This window comes from Trachinotus anak, unplaced genomic scaffold, assembly GCF_046630095.1.
Source record: "Trachinotus anak isolate AG129_WGS33_773 ecotype Australia unplaced genomic scaffold, CSIRO_AGI_Tana_v1 ptg000033l, whole genome shotgun sequence".
Lineage (NCBI taxonomy): Eukaryota > Metazoa > Chordata > Actinopteri > Carangiformes > Carangidae > Trachinotus > Trachinotus anak.
In genome coordinates this window covers 5421398-5442388 of record NW_027273884.1, presented here as the reverse complement: position 1 = coordinate 5442388, position 20991 = coordinate 5421398, and the positions used below count along the sequence as shown (strand labels likewise).

General features: G+C 39.9%; 1 protein-coding gene and 1 long non-coding RNA gene across 3 annotated transcripts in view; both read right to left on the bottom strand.

Moving 5' to 3' along the window:
- The window catches only part of adck1 (aarF domain containing kinase 1), a 73972-nt gene that overhangs the window by 47814 nt on the left and 5167 nt on the right, over positions 1-20991 (bottom strand). For both annotated transcript variants that reach the window (XM_071471160.1, XM_071471161.1), the window contains exon 3: positions 20652-20735. In XM_071471160.1, coding sequence (XP_071327261.1) covers positions 20652-20735 — 84 coding nt within the window. The remainder of the gene's footprint in view (positions 1-20651; positions 20736-20991) is intronic.
- On the bottom strand, positions 1861-10696 carry LOC139614067 (uncharacterized). Its single transcript, XR_011686893.1, has 3 exons — positions 6268-10696; positions 5968-6137; positions 1861-5368 (listed from the first exon to the last, which is right to left on the bottom strand). It is a non-coding gene; the product is annotated as an uncharacterized lncRNA (long non-coding RNA).

The window sequence follows — 20991 nt, the reverse complement described above, 5'->3', positions numbered from 1 at the left end:
GAAAATTAAAGGCTTTTAAGTGCGCCTTATAGTCCGGAAAATACGGTACATCAGTTTTAGCTAGGTTTTGCTAATAAACTGGCAACTGAGCGTACATTAGTAATTATCAGTTGTATGACCATGCTACGAAGTGCCTGACTGGAGTCAATTGGTTGATTTTGGTGCTGTGCTCATCTGGGAACACACCTGGTAGACATCGATCTAATCAATTCCCTAGGAGGAGTTCATTAAAGTACGAGACCCTCAAATTACAAAAATGGTGCCAACATTGCAAATTAAATTCTAAATTGCAGACTTCCAGTTGGACTTAAGACAATGGTTGCAAGAGGATTTTTTTTGTACATCTTGGCAAGTTACATGTGCCTACCAATTTTTGAGCACATGAAACCAAAGGGATAGGAAGGGGCTCCTTGAAAATTTCTAGGTGGCAGTATTGATTGCCACACCCATGTGCAAGCCCATAAATATATAAATTATATAAATATAATATAAAAAATATATTAATTTTCACCAGGCCCAACACGTCTGCAAAGTTAAATGACTTTTTCAGTGTGTTTAGGCCCCCCAAAAAGCCAATTCATTCATCAGTATAATGATAATAAGAAACAGTTTCAATACGGTCTTTGCGCCCTCTGTGCTCAGGCCCTAATAATGCTAGATGAATCCAGCTCGTCTATGTGTGTGTGTGTGTGTGTGTGTGTGTGTGTGTGTGCATGTGCGTGCCTGCGTGTGTCTGTAGACCTCACAGGTCAAAGACGAAAAGGGGTTTTCAAGCATCCAAAAAAATAAAAACGTAATACAACAGGAGTTTTTTACTGGCAGCCGATTTATCCGCAGATGTATATTCCACTACATATCAAATGGACCAGGGGATTAAAACCGGTAGAAACACCGACTCTAGCTGTATCACTGTAAAGGTCAATGATTCACCAACGCTTCTTGGCGACAACCTCTTGGAATGGCTGGAAACTGAGACTCCTTACCTTTGTTTCTTTGATAACTAATGAACCAGACATTCAGGATGTTTTTACAGGCACACCACATAGCCACCAATCCACCAAGAAAGCAAGTCCTGGCTGGGACTCTTTACTGCTTGTCATTCCCCTTCTCTCAGTCACTCTTTACTGGTTTTTACCGGCAGCCAGTCAACAGAGGTGTCCTCCTCTCCATAACAAATGGACAAGGGTGTTAAAAGAAACACTTGACTTTAGAAATCAGTGATTGACCAACACTCTTTGGCGGACACAGGGCATCTCAGAGTTGTGGACATCCATAAATGTATGGGACCTGAGCTGCCATTTGCCTAGCTGTTTTCTCTGATAACTTAAATCCAGATGTCCAATGACTAAATTCCTTGATGCAGTTAAAATATAGAGTTGCAAACAACCAAGGTGTTGAAAGTGTATCTTAAAATGTGGCTTAAAACTGGATAAAAGTAAAATTTTGAGCTTCTGGCAAGCAAATGCACGAGCAACTGCTTAAAAAAAATAAATAAATTTAAAAAAAAAATAATAATTCTTGAAAAACATTCAGGGGAACCATGACGCTGATGCATGCCCATAGAGGATATGACATCATTGACATGTGACCAAATGAAACCAAGATTAAAATAACAATTTCTCTGGTTTGGGAATTGCTAGAAACATTTGGAATAATGTGAGTAATTGTAAGTAAGTAAATGTTAGTTATAATGTAAAAAATATAAAACAATATAAAACTAATTTGTAGACATTTCAATGTGGAAAACTTATTATAACTTTAAGGGCAAAAACATCATGGTTATAATATGTTTTTACCACAATTTACCAAAGACACCCACTAAAATGTAGTTAAGTTTATTCACAAAAATCTTATGAGGCATAGTAAGAGCAACAATAAGAGGACATAGATTCTATTTAAGGATCACAATGCAGCCCCCAAATACTTATATTGTTTGTATCATATATTGTTTAATTTTTACATAAATATACTGAACAAAAATTGAAGTACTTTGTTTTTACTTCCTTTTTTCATGAGTTGCAATAAAATGTGTTCAAATTCATGTTAATGGGCATTTCTCCTTTGCGAAGATAATCCATCCACCTGACAGGTGTGGCCTATCCAGATGCTGATTACACAGCATGATTATTGCACAGGTGTGCCTTGGGCTGGTCACAATAAAAGGCCACTGTAAAATGAGTTTTATAATACAATTCCACAGATTGCAGGTTTTGAGGTCATAAGAGTTTTTTGCATATCAACTGTTGTTTACTTGTTTACTGTTGTTTACGACATAATAAAAAGGGAGTAAAAACAAGAGAGTTGCTTTTTAATTTTCATTCAGTATATGGCGGTTAAACCAAATGACTATGGTTTGTTAATCTGAAAGACGTTCTGTCGAAAAAGGGATAGACTGTATTGATATTGTCTTTGCTCCCATTATTGCAGTGTTTTAGTCTGGATCTTTAAATTAGTTGTAACAACATTCCTGAGTAAACGACAGCAAAGACAGATTTTTAACAGCGTTGAAAACATCTGTGCCCTTTGTAGTGTCATGCAAAGACATGCACTTCAAACCAACTGTCAATGGCTTTTGTGCAGATGAGAAGCTGGCTAACATCCAGCACACATGTACTCTCATCCAATGCCAGGGAGAAGTACTTGCAGTCATACATGACCTGTTTCAATTTTACTTTGACATGATTTTGAATGTCAAAAATTCTTCGTGTCACTGTCCGACGGGAAAGGGAGACAGTTTCAAAGTTCTTAATGGTGTTATCATCTCCAAAAGCTTTAGCCATCTCTGCTGCGCATCACAATTTCTTCATCTGACAAGGGCTTCTTTGCTTTAGCAAGCTCAAGGGAAACAGCATAAGACGCCTTGAGAGAGGACTCCTGTGCAGTCGTGGCTTTGGGAAAAAGGCTCTGCTGTTGGTGTATTTTTCTTTCAGTTCAGAGATGATAGCTGCTCTGGCATCTCGAATTGTACTTGTCATATGTGTCTTTGTGCGTGGTGTTGTAGTGACAACTAAATGGTTGATTTTGTTTCCCGTCACACTAAACGCAAAGGTTTGCCTTTGAATTCCATAAAAAGATTCCCATTCTACTTGGAAGACATGGTTCTTTTGGACCAGTTTTCTTTTTTGGGCGCTCATTTTGTCCACTCTTCATGTGTGCTGCCACCGGAGAGACAAGACGAGACATCCAAGCAGTTGCTAGGATACAAGTCTCTTAGGTTTGGGGGGAGTGCCCTCTATCGCTGGACAGTATAACTACATTTGGGATCCAGTTCAAATGTTGTCCAATAGCCTGCTTGCTTCCACACCCGTGAAACCAGTAATTTCGTGCATGCGGCCCCTGGGCTGCCAGTTGCCCATTCCTGCTCTAGAGGATGCCTCTGAAGCTTTAGAGTTTTAGGTTTATCTATTTAAGGTGAAGTGTGATGATCTAAATGATCTAAAAAATCTGAATAAACCTGAATGTTCTAAGCACTTTGGTGCATTATCTGCAGCTTCAATCAGTAAACATCCTTCTCAGTTTTGAATAAGTGTTATTGTTTGATGAGGACTGTTTTAAAGTGGTTCTCAGCTTGTTCTTTTTGTTTGTGTGTAACTCAGTCTCTCTTCACGTATGTAATTAAAGCGTTGGCCCCAGGGCCGATTCCCTGTCGTGCAGGATGGTGGACAGCCTTCCAATGCCATTAAACACAGATGGTAAATTGTTTTCTAGGAATCACTCCTCCCTTCCGTTTGTGCACTGTGACTGGGTGCAAGCATTGCAGGGAGAAGCAGGGCCATAAAGCCAGCTGATTTCACACAATGGTTAAATCAATTCCACACAGATTATCAATACAGACAAACAAGTTCACTGAGCTCAACCAAACAGCTAATAAAATATACGGTATTATTCTTTACTTTTACAGTATGACTGTGCAATAATTGCTACTACTACTACTACTACTACTACTACTACTACAAATAATGATAATAATGGAATAATAATAATGAACCTTAAATCCTCAATTTTAGAGTCCAACTGTGAACCTGTGACTTAGGTGTGTGCAAAATACTTATAATAGGGTGGTTATTACTACTACAACAGCCAATAATAATAATAATAATAATAATAATAATAATAATAATCCAATGCCTCTGTTTATAAAGCACTTACACAAGCAGGATTAAAAGCTTGTAGTTCAGGAACAATTTCATAAAAGTCACACTGGAGAATATATAAAAAAGCACACAGCAGCGTGTCTCACAAGGGACACACTATAAAAAGAATGGTCAACATCTGAGGCAGAAAGGGACATGGGTCAAATAAGAAAAACATTTGATCCAACAATTCCCATATCCTGGCCCCAGCTCTTAACTTTTCACAATTTTTCATGTCTGTCTTAATAGTCACTTGCCTATCTATACACTGGAATATGTTTTATTCTAATTATTCCTTCTATTCATACTGGTCGTTAAAAACTGCTTCCTAATACATTTTCAGAGTTAAGATATCGGGTCCATGTTTTGCGCAAAATATTGATTTCTTTAGATAACTGATTTTCCAAATACTTGCAATATACAACAGTAGATAAATAACAATGTGTTATTGTGTAGCAGGAGTCAAAGGTGTGTGAGTGTGTTGTGTGCAGCTGGACAACAGAGAGCAGGACCCTATACTGGGAGCCCAGCTGCAGTAATTGATTTCCACTGCCACACCAGAGCTAAATGACTGGGATTAGTGGACTATGAACAAGGCTTATTTATTATTGGGGTGCTCATGATTAGCTCGTTACTCAGCTCACTGAGGCTCATCTAGCTGCCTGTCACAGGGGAGAGTGGGAACTATGTGTGGATGTGCATGTTTATCTGCAGATTTAAGCCTGAGTAGTGGAGAGGCTTTGTCTACCAGTATTATACCAGTGAAGCCTGAGCAGTTAGCAAAGACATTCACACAAAAATCCTCCAGCATTTAATACAATGATACAGAACATATCTCATACCTCTCCTGCTCCACTTATTAAAAAAAATGTCAATTATTTTAACTCAGCCCAACAGCAATACAACAGTGTAGGAAAAGTACCAGCTATTTGTTATCTCAGTTGAGTGTAGACGTAAGCCCTTTCTGTGATGGTGCTGTTTTCTCTCACAGCAAAAAAAATATGGGACTCAACGTCAAACATAGTTAAAAAAAAAAAAAATGAAGGACGGATGAGAGAATGAGAGGTGGTGGTGTTGGGGGTGATTTTTCACTGGGAGCCACAGTTAATTTCATGCTCTGCATTTTATTGTCATGCTTCAGTAATTGTGCCTCAGCGCCACATAAACGGCAGAAAAGCTCTCCGCCACAACCCAGTGGATATCAAGAAACAGTATGGATCTGCAAGACTGTCCTCCTGTAAAAAAAAAAAAAACACAAGCTCACAGGTCGTCTGTGCAAACAGATTATTACAACCTGTAGTCATGGCAGGAACAACAGAGGAAGTCAATTGACGTAGTAGCAACAAAGTCCATATGAGGAGGGGGTTGGAGTGGATGGACTGGTCTACAATCACAGGACTTTAATATGTTTGTTCCTCATGTGAAATGGATTTCTTTCATCCATGATCATCCCACAACCTTAACTATGTTTTATTATAACCATATCAATGAACGTCTTCCATTTATTTTGACCCAAAGCACAATCTTTTCTTAAACCTAATTTAGGTTTTGTGTGTAAACCTCACCAAACCTTGACTGTTCCACAACCTTAATTGCATGTTTACACACAGAGACATCGGGTTATCATTTCTGTATCCAAAGGTGTATTCATCAGAAAAATACCACGTAAGGTGTGGAAATGGTCCTTACGCTGATAACTGTGGACCTTTCTTTAATTTTACAGATACAAAATCATTGCTGGCAGCAAAGTGTACATACTTGTTCTTTTAACAAGCTTAAGGTATACACTCAAATGATGCAGCAAATCAGTCATCAAAACTTTGTGTGAAAGTACCTTCAGTAGATGGTGTGCCAGTGCAAGGAGGGTGAGACCATTGTTTCATTAGAGCCAGTACAGATTGAAGTCTAGTATCAATCTCAGGCCGAGCTCCAACCTCAGCCTTCCACGAAGCCAAAGCAGTGTGCATCACCACAAGGCTTTAAGGGCAAGTTGTGGTTAATGTGCTAAAAATAAATGAATAAATAAATAAGATGTTTTTGTTGTACTAGTTTCTGCTCTTTTGCATGGTGCAGGGTTTTGCTTTTTAGTATAGTATATGGTGAGACATTGTGAAATGAAACTACATATTGTTACCTGTTATTTTGGTGTTGTACTAGATATTTCTATTTCTACTTTATGTTTGGCTTTTGTTGGTCTTAAATGCTGCATTACAGTAAAATTTTGAAAGTTCCTCAACTTATTAGACAGTTGTAGCTGAGTGCTGAATCTTGCTGCATTGTAGTGGTGAACCAGCTCCTAATAGACTGACTAAACTTCACTGTGACATCATAAAGTTCTGTAAAAAAAATTCTGGCCATTATACGAGGGTGTTACTCCACAGCAGGAAGGAAGATTGCGATCATATTTACTGCAACTTGACTGGTTGTTTGTAAATTAAATATGTAATGCAGAATTTGAATTATCTGAGTTGATACGGTCGGTAATCAGGGCAAGACAGGATAAGGTGAGGCATCTGCTGCACTGGATCAACCAGAACTCCAACCTCTGGAGGTGTTTGGTAGGTGAAACACAGAATTCTAAGGTGGGATTCATTAAAATGTGGCTGTGGTCACCAAAATTGCAAAACTGTGCTGGTCACACCAATGTGTGTTTTTGCCAGGAGATTTTGCTTACGTTTGCGCTGTGTTTCAAAAACGTGTTTATTTCCCTTCAGGTAGCCACTGGTCTTTTTGACTATTTTCACACTATGAAAATCTACTGGGGGAGACTTGACACCTGCTGGGGCTTTGGTAATGGTAACTGTTCACTGTTTGACAGAACTGACTAAATTATTTTCAGTCAAACAACTAAATGTTTCAGCAGAGCAACAATTAAGAGATGACTCTTGTCTTAGAAGCTGCTGAAGCTGTTCCTGCTTTTTCTTGTCCTCCTACAGTAGATAAGTTGGCCTAGTTTTTACTCTGAAAAGCCGTAACAAATGTAAAGCTGGTGATTCCACCAACCTTTGAAATTGAAAAAGCCACCCTGAGGCCTGCTTTTTCATAAATTTGGAATACATATCTGCAAACCTTTTAATTCTTTACCCAAACACCAGGCTGAGACTAACTCTACACCATGTTCACTTTCTTCCCATTTTCAGTCAAGACAGAAAATCTAACAATTCCTCGACAAAAAAAAAAGTCAGTGAAGATAGTAACTGAAAACTGACCTTAGACTGGCACCGTCAGTTCTCGGTGTTTAATTTTGGTAGAACTTAAACTAATTAAGTGGAAATGTATCAAATTTCACCCCTGATGCAGTTATTTCTGAATTCCTGAGGAGGCTAAAGCCTGCAGTCTGATGCCAGTGCTCCAGAGAGTGTGGTAAAGATTTTGTGCAGCAGTGTGCTGCGTTTGCCTACTACAGCAGTAACATACAGTACATGATGTGGAGGGGACACAGTGTTGGCTTTTTGCTGACAAAGCCAAAACGATGAATAGGCTTAAGTGATTGGTTGACCAGATGATGATAACAAATTTATTTCCAAATGATCTGTTTCCTTAACTTGTGTAAAATGTACTGGGATGTGGTGGTTGTACCAGTCCACTTCAACAGTCAGCTTTGTATTGTGTACAACACGATGAGCAACATGGCAACATAGTTATTCTCTGGGAGCTGGTTGGTGCAGCAAAAGCAAGTCATAGATTCAACAGTAAAATGTCAATAAGCTGCATCAGTAACTACAAATTCACATTTTTTTCAAAAGTGGTGCAAGTGATTTCCAGAGCTAATCACAAAATGATACACAGAGCAGTAGCTGCTCCACCATTAAGGACAGAGGATGTGCTCCATCACTGAAAAGCAGCAGTGCTTTAATTTGTCCTGGAGCATGGCCTGTCAACAACAGTATAAGTCCTTTAAGATTTCATAATATCTAATATCAAACATGTAGTAGCTTCACAGTAGCCTAAACTTGACATGCTTGACATTATTTTGTCCATATCATTTAGATCACTGAGGGGAGGCTAAATAGCAGAAACACCTCCCCTTATAACACGAGATGGTTCAACAGCACCACGTATTACATCCTCCAAACTGACCAAACATTGAGTCAACACACCAGCTTCAACTAGAATGGCACTTAAAGCGCATACCTCATAAAATCTCATCTCTGTGAAGGTAAGTGATAAAAAAAAGATCTGGGTTCTTCCCAGGCCCGTGACCCATACCTCCATCACAGTTGGCTGAGACTGGTACTTTTTGCATAATTCTGCTGACAATTAAAAAAAACTAAGAAACAGACATGAGGGAGAACATAACCTCCTTACCGGAGATTTTTTTTTCTCATATTACATCATAATATTATTGTACTATTGTCAGTTTGTGTGTCTTATCTGTGTGTCAGCACAAATAGGAGAATGCACACCACCATGGCATGAGCAGCCACTACTGAAAGTTTACTACAACGGCTAGAAGCCGGCAGTATCACACTATTTCACTGTGGTGTGGTTGCAGCGCTGCTGTGGGCTAGTTTCAGGAAGCCAGCAGGATCATCCCCCCCTGCTGCGCCTCATGACACAATTGAAATGTGCACAATGTACGCCACAGTCAGGAAGACAACTTCTCTGTGAATATAGCATATCACATAGCTGCTGGCATTAACTTCAATAATAAATAATTAATAACTATTAATAAAATAGCCAATAGATTTCATTAGCAACCCGTTTGCACTTAGGTCTGGTTAACAAGACTGAGACCAAATCTATTTCTAGGCTTGTCAGTTCAGGTGCAGTAAAGCTCAGTGTAGTGGACCAGAGAGAAGGACAGAGCAGAGATTTAACAGCTTTGTACCACTACAGCGCACAGTATGTAACTTCTGCCACTAGGGGTCTCTCTAAAAAAGACAATTAACAAAAGATGGAATTTGGTGATATCATGAAATAGCGTGGGATCATGGGAGTTCTGGTCTTCACCACCATTGACGTCTTTGCAATCAGCTTCTCCTGGTTTGGACCAAAATCTCAAAATTGGATCTTAAAAATGTGGCTTAAAACTGGATAAAATGTCAGCTTTAACACTTAAGACAACCAGAACACTTACACATGCTGAAAGGTGAAATGATGACATTGAGAGATGACCAAATAAAACAGACCATTACATGATTAAAATCATGGATTTATCCAGGTTTGAAAGTTGCCCAAAACATTTGGGATAATGTGAGAACACAAAAAATATATAACGTAGCTCTAGTCATTTTTTGACATGTTAAAGTGAAAAAAGTTACATGCTATACCTTTAATTCACTTCCTTGCTAGGAAGCCTGACAAAAGAAACAGGCAGATATGGAAATGAGAACAACTCTATGATGAATTCGACTGTATTGAAACAAAGTCTAGATGAGCAGAGAGGGCAGGAAGCAGGAGGGAGGAGTTTAAAGTGCATCAGGTCGTCTTTATCGTCAACTTTATCTGCTTTGTATGAGTGTAATTTATTTTTTTTTTTCGTTTAACCTTTATTTTACCTGGCAAGACATTAAGAACTAATTCTTATTTACAATGACTGGCAAGTTTCAGAAAACACTTATAGGAGAGAAGGAGAAGGGTGGGCAAACTAAACAATAAATAAGAAAAAGAAAACAAAGAAGAATGACTAATTAATCAAATCAAATAGAAGTAAAACATTTACCAATATCATTTCAAAAAATCTAAAAGACGGCCTTTAAATGCAGTGAGAGGGATAAATCCTCCTCCACACCCCCGGTCAACAAACCGTTACTGCAGAGGTCATCTGCTCTTTGCGGCAGTTTTTGCTACAGGCTGTGCAAAAATAAACAAAAAAACCAAACAAATAAAGCTTTATGAAATTGCAATAATCAGTCGAACGACTGAAAACTACAAGCTGCTCTGTTTTCTATGAATGGCACGTCATGTTTGTGTGGACACAGCTTGAAAAACATACAACATTCAACTCTTGTGCTCTGAGGCGCTGTGCCAGCTGCTGTGTGACTCCTTTGCCCTGGGTCGCAAAAGACAAAAGCAGTGACACACTTCATATTTGTGCTGTTGGAGCCACAGATCAGCTTGTTACCAATAATCTAACTTCAGTAGGCAGCTTCCTATCCCTCGAGGATTTTTCCACCTCAGACTTGTTTGGCTGATAAGTTGCTGCCATGAGCTCAACAGGTTCAGCAATTATCTTTACACAGTGTGTCCCTCAGAAGAGCCGGAAGATGAGGAGTGGTGGTGGCCACTCATCAGAGCTGAACATGGTCCCTTTTTCCTGTAGGAGGGCAGCAGTGCTGCCACACTAACGGATGCAGTCGGTGCTGACATCTGCTGGTGGAAAGGTGAAGTGCGCTCTGTCTAAGAGCCAGTGGAATGGTTGAGTTAGTGTAAGTTACTGACACCTACAGATGCAAAGTAAGTACTTTTACAACTACTGCTATATTCAAATATATTTATTTCCATTTTTAAAAAAACTTTATACTCTTCTACATTTAAAAAAAATATATTGTACATTTTTAGGGGCGATACATTCGCTTGCCAGCAGAGATTGCAAAAGGCAAACATATGGAATATAGCCAGAGATAATATGAAGAGTGGAGAGTCCCATTCAAGTTTCCCAATTAACAGGGAGGGGGAGGGGGAGGGAGAGAGAGGGAGAGAGACGCCGGTCTAGCCAGCATCCACTGTGGTATTAATGTGGAACATGAGCTGAGCACAGAAAGACAGTGGGATGACCTCACTCTGCCTGTGTAGAATCCAACTGAAAAGTTTTCAAGCCATAATTCATCTCCCCTGAAGCACCTGTATGCAGCATCTCTGCAGCTCATCGGAGGATGTTTTCTACTAATCACTAGTGGACATTTGAGGACACCACACAGACTAGTTTGTGTGTGTGTGTGTGTGTGTGTGTGTGTGTGTGTGTGTGTGTGTGTGTGTGTGTGTGTGTGTGTATGTGTGTGTGTGTGTGTGCACAATAAGCAATTAATAATAATAATTATTATTATTATTTTATCTGTATACATATCACATTTAATGTATAAACCATATCAAATAACTGAATATCTAATGACTGAAAACATTTAAAATTCAATATAAAGTCAATAGGTTAACAGTTGTAAAAATCTAAATTTCTATGTAACTCACCCGATTAAATTCTATTAAGGCTTAAAGTTGTGCGTAATTGAGGGTGTGCCGCTTTGAATGGCAGGTGGGTAATCATATGCTGACCACAAACAATGCACAGATCCATACGCACCCCCACCTAATAAGGCCGTGTTAGGCCGAGTCAGGTCACTGCCAAGATGGTGATGGCGATGGCAGCCCGCTCTGAGCTTCAAAACTGCTCCGTGAATCTGACAACCTAACAGTTTTCAAACTGAGATTTGTTTCAAGACAGATAAACAGTTGGGACAGCTGAAGGCAGTGAGGCAGATATGAATAAGAAGGATTATGGTGATCTTGCAACTCTCGACTGTGAATGTTTGGAACTGGGGAGCCTGAGGTTTGAGCCCAGTGTTTCTCAACTGTCCCGAGAAGGCACTGAGCCCCCTGACCCGTTCTCACACACTCCGTGAGTCAGCTAAACAGTGGATATGCAAAATGAAAAGATAGAACTCATTGTCACAGTAGCTGATGCGGGGAAGATGTTTCCTCTGGTGAGTAGTCACTAATCAGACAGAGCCTTTGATTTCCTTCCCTCCTGAGCTTTCATGTACTACGACAACCTCAGACACATTCGCTGTAATAGGGGTAAAAGACAACTCTTTATCTCTAACCTTGGGGTGGTGTTGAAAGAGAATTTGCATGATAGTGTGCAGATGCGCTGAGTGAATCAGCATTTTGCTCTCCCTTTCATCTCTGCCATAAAAAGCCACCTTCAAAATGGCTGCTTCCCAAAATCAGCCTATCAGATCTATCCTCCTGCCTTCTTCTCATGCAGCTGAGGAGGCAAGGTGATCATTAGACATGAGTATCTGTCTTCGCTGTCACCATTTCATCATCTTCCGCTCATCTTCTCCTCCCTCTTATCCCCCTCTTTTCACCCCATCCTGTAAAATAACCTTGTGACTTGGAGTGCACTCTCATCTCCTCATGAGGCTACTATCAAAAACAAAAACCAAAAGACTCAGTCTATCTATTTGCATGCCATCACAGCCTTTGACCTTTGCCTTGGATATACTGATACTAATGGGGACATCATTTACCAAACAAGGTAAATACCAGCATCAGTCCTGAACTGGGTTTTGCGAACAATGCATGTAAATAAATGATGGCAATGTTGGTGAAGTGATCAAACCAACCAAGTTAAGATTCAAATGAAGATGAGTAGTTCACCGAAACATTGAAGAAAAGGCTCAGAATAGGACACAGCAGAAACTCTGGACCTGTAAAATTCTAGTGATCTCCTGCAAAATGTTTATGTGCTGCTAATTTTCTCTGCCAAACACAGTATGGAGGAAACATCATTTTTGCCTTATTTTAGCCTACAGTCAATACAGGCTATATATAGAACGTTATACAGCACATTAATTACAGGTTATCTCACAAGGCACACCCTCGTTCTCCATTTCTAAACTAAAAACTTCCCTGTTATTCTCTGTGATGTTGTTTTGTGTTCATGTCAATCATTTTTGTAGCCCAGTCCAAACATAATAATTTTTGACAAATAAATATTTAAACAAATAGAGATTTATAATTTTAAATGTTTAGAATGCATTAGATGAGAATCAGTTCATTATAGTGTTTAATAGCATTCATAGTGGATTAAATGATTCTATAGGCGGATAAACAAATGTTACTTTGTTATTAAAAAAAAAAAAGTGAATTGAAATTCAAACAGTTTGTTTATCCTACTGTACACAAAACAAACAAGCAGAGGCGGGCAAGTTGTGAACGCTGCCCAAACGTAATTGTGCCCATTAAGAGTTTAACCAACAGGTAATGAGAATATTGCGAGCGGTAGAGAGTACATACCTCTGTGTGTATGTTTTTTCCAGTGTTGAAGCCGCTAATTTTACTGTGTGTTGCTAATATATGTTAATGTTGTCAGCTGGTTTAAAGCTCAAATGAATTCTGCATGAGAGGTAAATGACTGAAGTGTATGAGGTGAAAGTGACTGAGAAAACTGTCCTGTACTCTCATTACACAGAGAGGACATGACATCGTTGGGCATCAGCCAATTCCTCATTCTTCACCCATGTTCCAGATGACAACTTCAGAGTAATAACTAATGTGCTATTTTTTGTTTGGTAAGTTGAAGTCCTCCAAAATAAAACGTTTACTTTACTATTATACTTTAACGATTGACACTTCATTTTACTATTCTCTAACTATCTGTAAAATAACAGTGTTTCTCTGCAGAGACATTAGTGTCATAACTTTATTGAAGGCGTTTGATTATAATAATTTAGGAAAAATCTGTGAAATAACAGTTTTTCTGTTAATGTATTATTTTTACGCTTTTAACAGAATAACCATTAGAAGAGGTCTGTCACCCTTTTTGTTAGTTTACAGCAGGGATTGAAAAGAAAGGAATTCTGTATTTTAGACTTTTAGTGTGCCTCATGAGTATGCTGTCAACAGTTTCAAAGAGCCGCCTGGTTGTGCTCTGTAGAAATGAAAAACTACAGTTATCAGTGGTTTCATCTCCACTGCAAGATTCTGAAGCAAATGTCCAGCCAGAACAAAACAGGCTGCTCACTGGAGTGTTAAAAGCAGCCTGCGTGAGACATGAACTGTAAAATCTACCCACTTTATATTTACTTCACAACTCTTGACTGAAGTACATATTTCATGGATATTGAAATGTTATATTCATGAACAGTCGTCAAAAATGGGGTGAAGTTTGGGGTGAAGTCTGTCCTTGTTTGGCCAGTCCTTCTTCGCAATATGTCGCATTGATGAAGATGTGTTGTCTTAGGTGGGAAGGCGATGAAATATGATGCAGATGAATGAGTTTGAGTTACGTATCCATGAGTTTGACAGTTTGTAAGGCGCCTTAAACTGTTTATAATCATTTTATTCAATCATTTTATTTTTCATTGAAGCATAAAAGGTACAAAGTAATTTAACAAGCAAGTGCATTGTCAAATGACGTTACATTGCAGCAAAAGTTGAGCCAAATTATACTTTTCTGCAGGATAATGCTGCAGTTTGTGGCCAAAACGCTACAAGGACACCAACTGTGCATGAGCTGGAAAACAAACGAGGATGCTGTGTTTTAAGAGGTGGTGCATGAGGATATCCCTCACCTCTACAATTCATTGTTAAAAGAATATAAAGACAATCAAATGTGCTGCAACTCATGGAGGGAACTTTCCCAGACTTTGGGAAAAGAAGAAATAGTATGTCAGCAGAAGTGGACACATTTGTGAAAGCAAAGAAAAGGGGGAAGAAGTGGTGCAGCAGAGGTGAATGTCGCTGCTCCCACCCTTTCCCTCATGAGCTGATTGTCAGACTTTGTGAAACACTGGGACACAACCAATGTCAATATCCTTTGCTGTGATTATTGCAAACATGCTGGCGAAACTTGCTGCCAAATGTTGCTCTGCTAATGTTGTACCATTACATTCCCATTTACTCATTTGGCAGATGCTTTTAATCAAGTGACTTCCAAGTGAGAAACACTGCTAAAGCTTAAGTGCAGTAAGAGAACTTGGTGGAAGTACTAGTGCACTGGTAGTGTGCACTGAAAGTAAGCACTAGTGAGGCATGTTAGGGTCTTACAGGTGTTAGGAGAGGAGGTGTCCTCAGAAGCGATAAGCCGTCAAGAGATTCTTGAAGATAGAGAGGGACGCCCCTGCTCTGACAAACGAGAACAGTCTGGACTGTGATTGCCTTGTGTGCACGGATGGCAATGCCAAACAACATTCCTTGGAGGAACGCAGTGGCCGAAAAGGAGCATAAGCCTTTATGCTTGATTGTAAGGTGCAGACCCAGAAGTCACTCTGAAGGTAAGCATCAGTGACTTGAATTTGATTTGGGTAGCCATGGTGTGAAAAGGTTGTTCCATCCCCTTTTCACTGTGCCCTGACCCCCCACATTATCATTGTGTTGTTATTATCATTGTTGGAGTATTGGTATTTTGAGTAAATGTTTCTATTAATTTTTCCAGGGTTTGATTTTTTTAATATATATCAGTTTGAAGATATTTTGGTGGTTTATGTTGGAAGGGTCGGCCTACTTTGGATGTTTTCAGTTGTCTCTCTGAGTGGGGTTAATTGGCTGCTCAGTTAGGGAGAGAGGACACAGGTGTGCGCTATCAGATCCTGTTAGGAGAATTTAGTGTGGGTAGTGGTAGTGTGGGGTTGGGGTGCTTGGGATGGGTAGCATTTTAGCTCACCCCCATACTTACCTGAGAGGATGGTATGCTCCACATAGGTGAAGAAGATTAAGTGCAAGCTATTCAAGGGTCAGAGGGAGAGAGAGAGACGTAGAGCAGGTGGCAACTTGTAGTCAGGCTGCAGTTTTAGAATTTGTTTGATATGGTTTAAGTTCTTTTGAATTGCCTGGGATTTATTTTGTTTTCTGTTTGTAGTATTTGATTAATAAAATATCACTTTTGAGCACATACTCCCGCCTGCTGACAACGTTTTTTTGAAACATCTTTTTAAAAGCATCCGGTGCCCGTGTCATCATCTGCCCTTTGTAGAGAGAGGCAACACCACACATGGGTAGCCAGTGTAGGCCAAATAAGTAGTGGAATGACATGTGCCCTTTTACCCAAAGAGGTAGGGTATATATTAAAAGAGAAGGGGACCGAGTACCAATCCTTGGGGCACCCCTGTGGGGAGGGGATGTGATAAAAACATTTGCCCTTGCCATGACACACTGAAGGAGTGAGATAGCCAGGAACAGTGAGATAGGATTCAAACCAAGAAAGCACTTTGCTGGAGATGCCCGTGTACAGAAAGCAGGATGCAGTGGTTCACTGCATAAAAGGCTGCCAATAGGTCCTGCAAGATAAGAAACAAGGACTCAGTTGCAGCTCTAGCTACTCTTAGGGCTTCTATCACAGACAACAGAGTCATTTCAGTGGAACGGCCACTCTCAAAGCCAAACTGATTTGGAACAAGGAGGCCATTCTGTGAGACCAGCTTTGTAAGTGCATGTGATGATTTCACTCCTTGCAGTTGTGTGTGTCCTCAGTCCAAACAGAAAGGCAGACTCGACTGACAGTGGAAAAGGGTTAATCGGCTTTTATTAGCAGTTTACCCACCTATAAAAACTTTTACCCACTAATTTGGAAAAAGCCATCAGTGATTCGTCTGCCCTCTGAATTAACGGCACAAAAGGTTTGTTTTTGAGCTTGTTCCCATTCACCTGCTGCTGGAAACTCACAACTTCCAGAAATGATGCACTGCTAATGTTGTTTTGAAGTAATAGCAAGGACACAGTGCACAGAAATATCTGTGAATAAGATAATATGAAATAGCCCTTGCATTACAACTGTAGCCTCCACACGCCCTGTGAGCACCAGCTTCTGGAGCCAGCAGATGACAGCTGCTGGTGTAACTATACAATCCACAACAGAGTGCTTTTGCTTCTGTGAACAGGACATTTTGTAAAGGTTGCTGGAGGTTCTCCTCCACCTAGAATAACCTGTTTATCATTCTCATGTATATCTTCAGTACTTAACGTGTGACCAGACATGGACAAGACGTGGGCTGTCATCAGGAGCGGACTGGTAATCTGGCAGACCGGGCACTTTCCCGCTGGGCAGACATGCTTTTTCCGGCGGATACATCCTTTTTTATTTGTCTAACCAGCCAATAAAACTTGTAGATTGGTGGCCCATTGGGCTCAGGCTGGCTCAAGAACATATTTAAACACCCTCCTTGGTCTCTTTGCCGGTGTAATGCATTCGTCATTTGGCCCATGAAACACATAAATAAGTGGCCAATTGTTTGTTTTTTTTTAAACTGACACTGGGCTGGGCTGTGTGTCATTGTATGAAGTGGGCCTGGACCAAAATGCCTGGGCCAATTTTTTGTCCCAGTCCGACCCTGGCTGTCATTGTTAACTTCCAGGCTTCCAGACCTGAGTGACAACATACAGGAAAATCTGAAATCCCTGCTTTTAAAATAGAAAAATGAAACTGTAAAGCACACAACAGCTCATTCTTACTTGTTATCAAATGTTTTCTACACATTTTACATAGGAGTTTAGTGTAGCGTGGAGCCACAGTGTGTTCCTGAGGTTGAGAAATCACAGTACACTTCACTAGCTACAAAGGACAAAAGACAGTCAGTCCATCTGTTGTCTCATTGCAGGCCATGTTCCTGTGGTCATTTGGCAGACTTCAGTATGCTCCCATGCTTGTTCTGTGGTACACTCTAATTGGCTGTGAATGGCCCCTCGGTTCACTCAGGGCAGCCTTTGATGAGTCTGGAAGACTGGCTGCCTAAGTAGCTTTTGAGTGAAGCTCTTCATGAGATACTGAAAGCAGCTCGGCTGCTCCACTGAGAGCAAAGCAAGCAAAGGGTGACACTCTAACAACAAGGAAGATGAGATGCAGAGACAAGAGCTCATTAACTATGTAGTCAAATGTGCCCCTCATGACAAGAAACCCCAGAATCAGAATCAGAATCAGAATCAGAATCAGGTTTATTGCCAAGTATGTTTTCACGTACAAGGAATTTGTTCTGGTGAATGGTGCAGAGCGCACCAAAACACCGAGGCAGCCATCTGCGGCGCCATTTAAAAAGGAGGAATGGGGAAAAACAAGTGGAGAGGAGAGGAGAAAAAATAACAGAACCCAAACTATACTCCTGGGGGGGGGGGGGGGGGGGGGGGGGGTACAGTGTGGGATTCGGGAAAAAAACCTCAGCAACATAGGCATATATAAACAAACACATCTTACAACACAGTGACTCAAGACAATTTGCTCCAGTTGGAGTTTACTGATGAGATAACTTCATATGACACAAAGGCTTTTAATGTAACGTAATTTCAAAGCCTGTTACTAGGGGTAATGCAGTATAATGTTATCTAATCCTAAAGTATGAAGGTATTTTTGGTGCAAAACAACTGAGCACCTGTGACAGTGGAATTCGTGGTAGTATAAAAGCAGTTATACCTTCTCAAATTCTTCATCTTTAATCCTGCACAAATCCTGTTTTACAAATCACAGATTAAGAAACTTCTACACTCACTTTTTTGCTACAGCTGCTGTAGTGAAACTGATGCAAAACACAATCACACACCCGTATTTAATAATGTGAGGTCATGGACAAAACTTGCACATCTGGAATTCAGAATGTGAATCAGAGTTGCACATCTGAAGTTCTGCTTTTGCACCAAATATCTCTGAGAAATGTGGAGAAAAAGTGATTTGAACCCACGGCACTTCAAGTCATGCCCACCTCAGACGTAGAGGCTGCTTTGGCAGCTGGGTCAACGTTGCCGCCATGTTGGACCAGGCAACTTGGCATAATGTTCAGAGGACTGGACTGCACTACATGTAGTTTTACATTTCATTATTATTATTATTATTATTATTATTATTATTGTGTCCTCTGACTAGCCAGCTAGAGCAGCCGGATCAAACATCACCACAAACAGTGTGATCCAAAAAGAGAGGAAGCGAGGCGGGATAAGAATTTTTGTATGGTCAGTTTTTAAACTAAACATTTTGACAAGACTTCCTCTACTATAGTCTGTTAAGTTACCACTTCAGCTGACAGCGATGGCAGCAGCTTCACAGTGTGTTAGGATTTTATTTCTGACCTACTATATGACTAGGACACACACTTTTTATTTCTTTGTGTGGAAATCTGATGTCTTCACATCACCAATAATGATCAAAGGCATGAAAGCATCAGTGATACAGGTCAGATGTTTTTGACATGCAGGCTATAGTAGTATAATATACTAACAATCTAATATTATAATATTTCTTTGTAATTGTGGGTAAGAAGTGTTTCTGAATCAATAACTGAAATCAACTCATCTAACTCCCTCACTGACACATTAGGTGATAATTACTTTGGTTATACATGTTATACATGTAACAGTGTAATATGTAACTCAACATCACAGCATTCATTATAAGTAAAGGGGTGGAATCAGTTTCCAGTGATCTGTTGTCTCTCCTTCTTGTCCTCTCCATAGACAGAAAAATTACACTGCAGGAAAAACCAGCAACGTAAAGACACTAAACAAGTTTGGAGCTGTTGTACTGTCTCCTCGCCCCTATGACTTCATAATAATTAGGTGGCGAGCCTCCTCTCTGTATTAAATCAGCACCATGCATTAATTCTAGTCAGCATGTGTAGCCAGGCTTGACCAGCAGGGCCCAAGGGGCTGTACAGAGTATCTTTGTATATATGTGTGTGTGTGTGTGTGTGTGTGTGTGTGTGTGTGTGTGTGTGTGTGTGTGTGTGTGTGTGTGTGTGTGTGTGTACAAGGCCAGCCATGCTGAACCATGCTCTTTAAGGTTCAATAAAGCTTTCTTGCTGCAGCACTTTTTGTCAGAGCAGGTGGTTTCTGACCTTTACAGTAAAAGTCTTCTGAGTGAAACTGACTGAGCTGTGGCCTTTAAACAAACACCAGCACAAATCATTCAATGTACAGTGAGATCCAAACATCGGCGATAAAGGGAAAGTGGTCTCACTTTAGATATTCTGTCAACTGACATTTCTTGTTGTTACCTTTAACCTAAGAGGGGGATTTCTCCCGCAAATATGATCCTGTTTGGTCGATTTGACCATGAAAAATAATACAGTCTGATGTTGAAACATGTATGCTGCTCAACAGTCTTGTGACAACATGAGGTTAATTATGAATCTTAAACCACAAATTACGGTTTATTTGATTACCACTTCCTCCCTTTGACTTGTCATGGAAAATTAGGACAACAAAGATGAATTAGATAATTAATCACTAAATACCTTCAATGCATTAAGGCATTGAATATTTGCATGTATTAAATGAGACAAACTCTATCTGGTTAACAGAAAATAGTCCCCAGGATCAGATAACAATGTGAAAGATGTCGTCTGTTGAACCCATCAACTCTGCAGTTGCTCTCCAACACCTTTCAGCACGAATACATCTAAAAAAAAGTTGTTGTGTCTAAGTCATTTTAATCCCAGCATGAAGACACAAAAGTTTAGGGGACTAACAGATTCAGAAAACACAAGATCAGAGGCTTTAGCTGCACTGTGGTGTGCTGAGCCATAATCACATGCAACCAGTGAGGGTCTTCTCCCTAAAACCAAACTTTCAGCATGCATTAAACTGACTGGCTCAACACCAGCTGTGCTAATAACTAAAAAACACAAAAGTTCAGTTACAGCTGGTTGGTGGGTTTCTGTGTTTCAGAGTTTAGTTTCATGCTTGCACATATCAGCCTTATTTTTCTGCTTGCTGATCACTCTCTGACCACAACGGAGCTGTGTTTGAGTCGTGCTTGTTTAAGCAAACCAAACAATTCCTAACGCTGCTGCTTCACATTCAAAAATATTGTGAAGTTGCTTGAGGAAATGTAATGTATCACTGAGTTTGGAAAAACAAAATAAAGCATTTATCTACCTTGGACTTGAGTGCCCAGTATTCCTCTGTGCCATATTCCAAATGTTTGAAAGCAGTCAAATAGTCGTAGCTGATGACCGCCGTCTGCAGACAAACAGAACCACAAAATGTACAGGATTGATGAGTCACAGATGGTTGTACTACTGCACAAACAATCATAAAATAAGCAAAAGCAAATACATTTAAGTCTGAAGCCATGCTATGGAATGATGCTGTAATTATCAGCTGTAAATTTGATATGAATGGGTTGATTTCTGCAAGGACTGAGTAACAGAAGATAGACTAACCTAAACAAAAGCAGTATTATTTTGGCAGCATTAACAGCATGTTGTTCACTGAG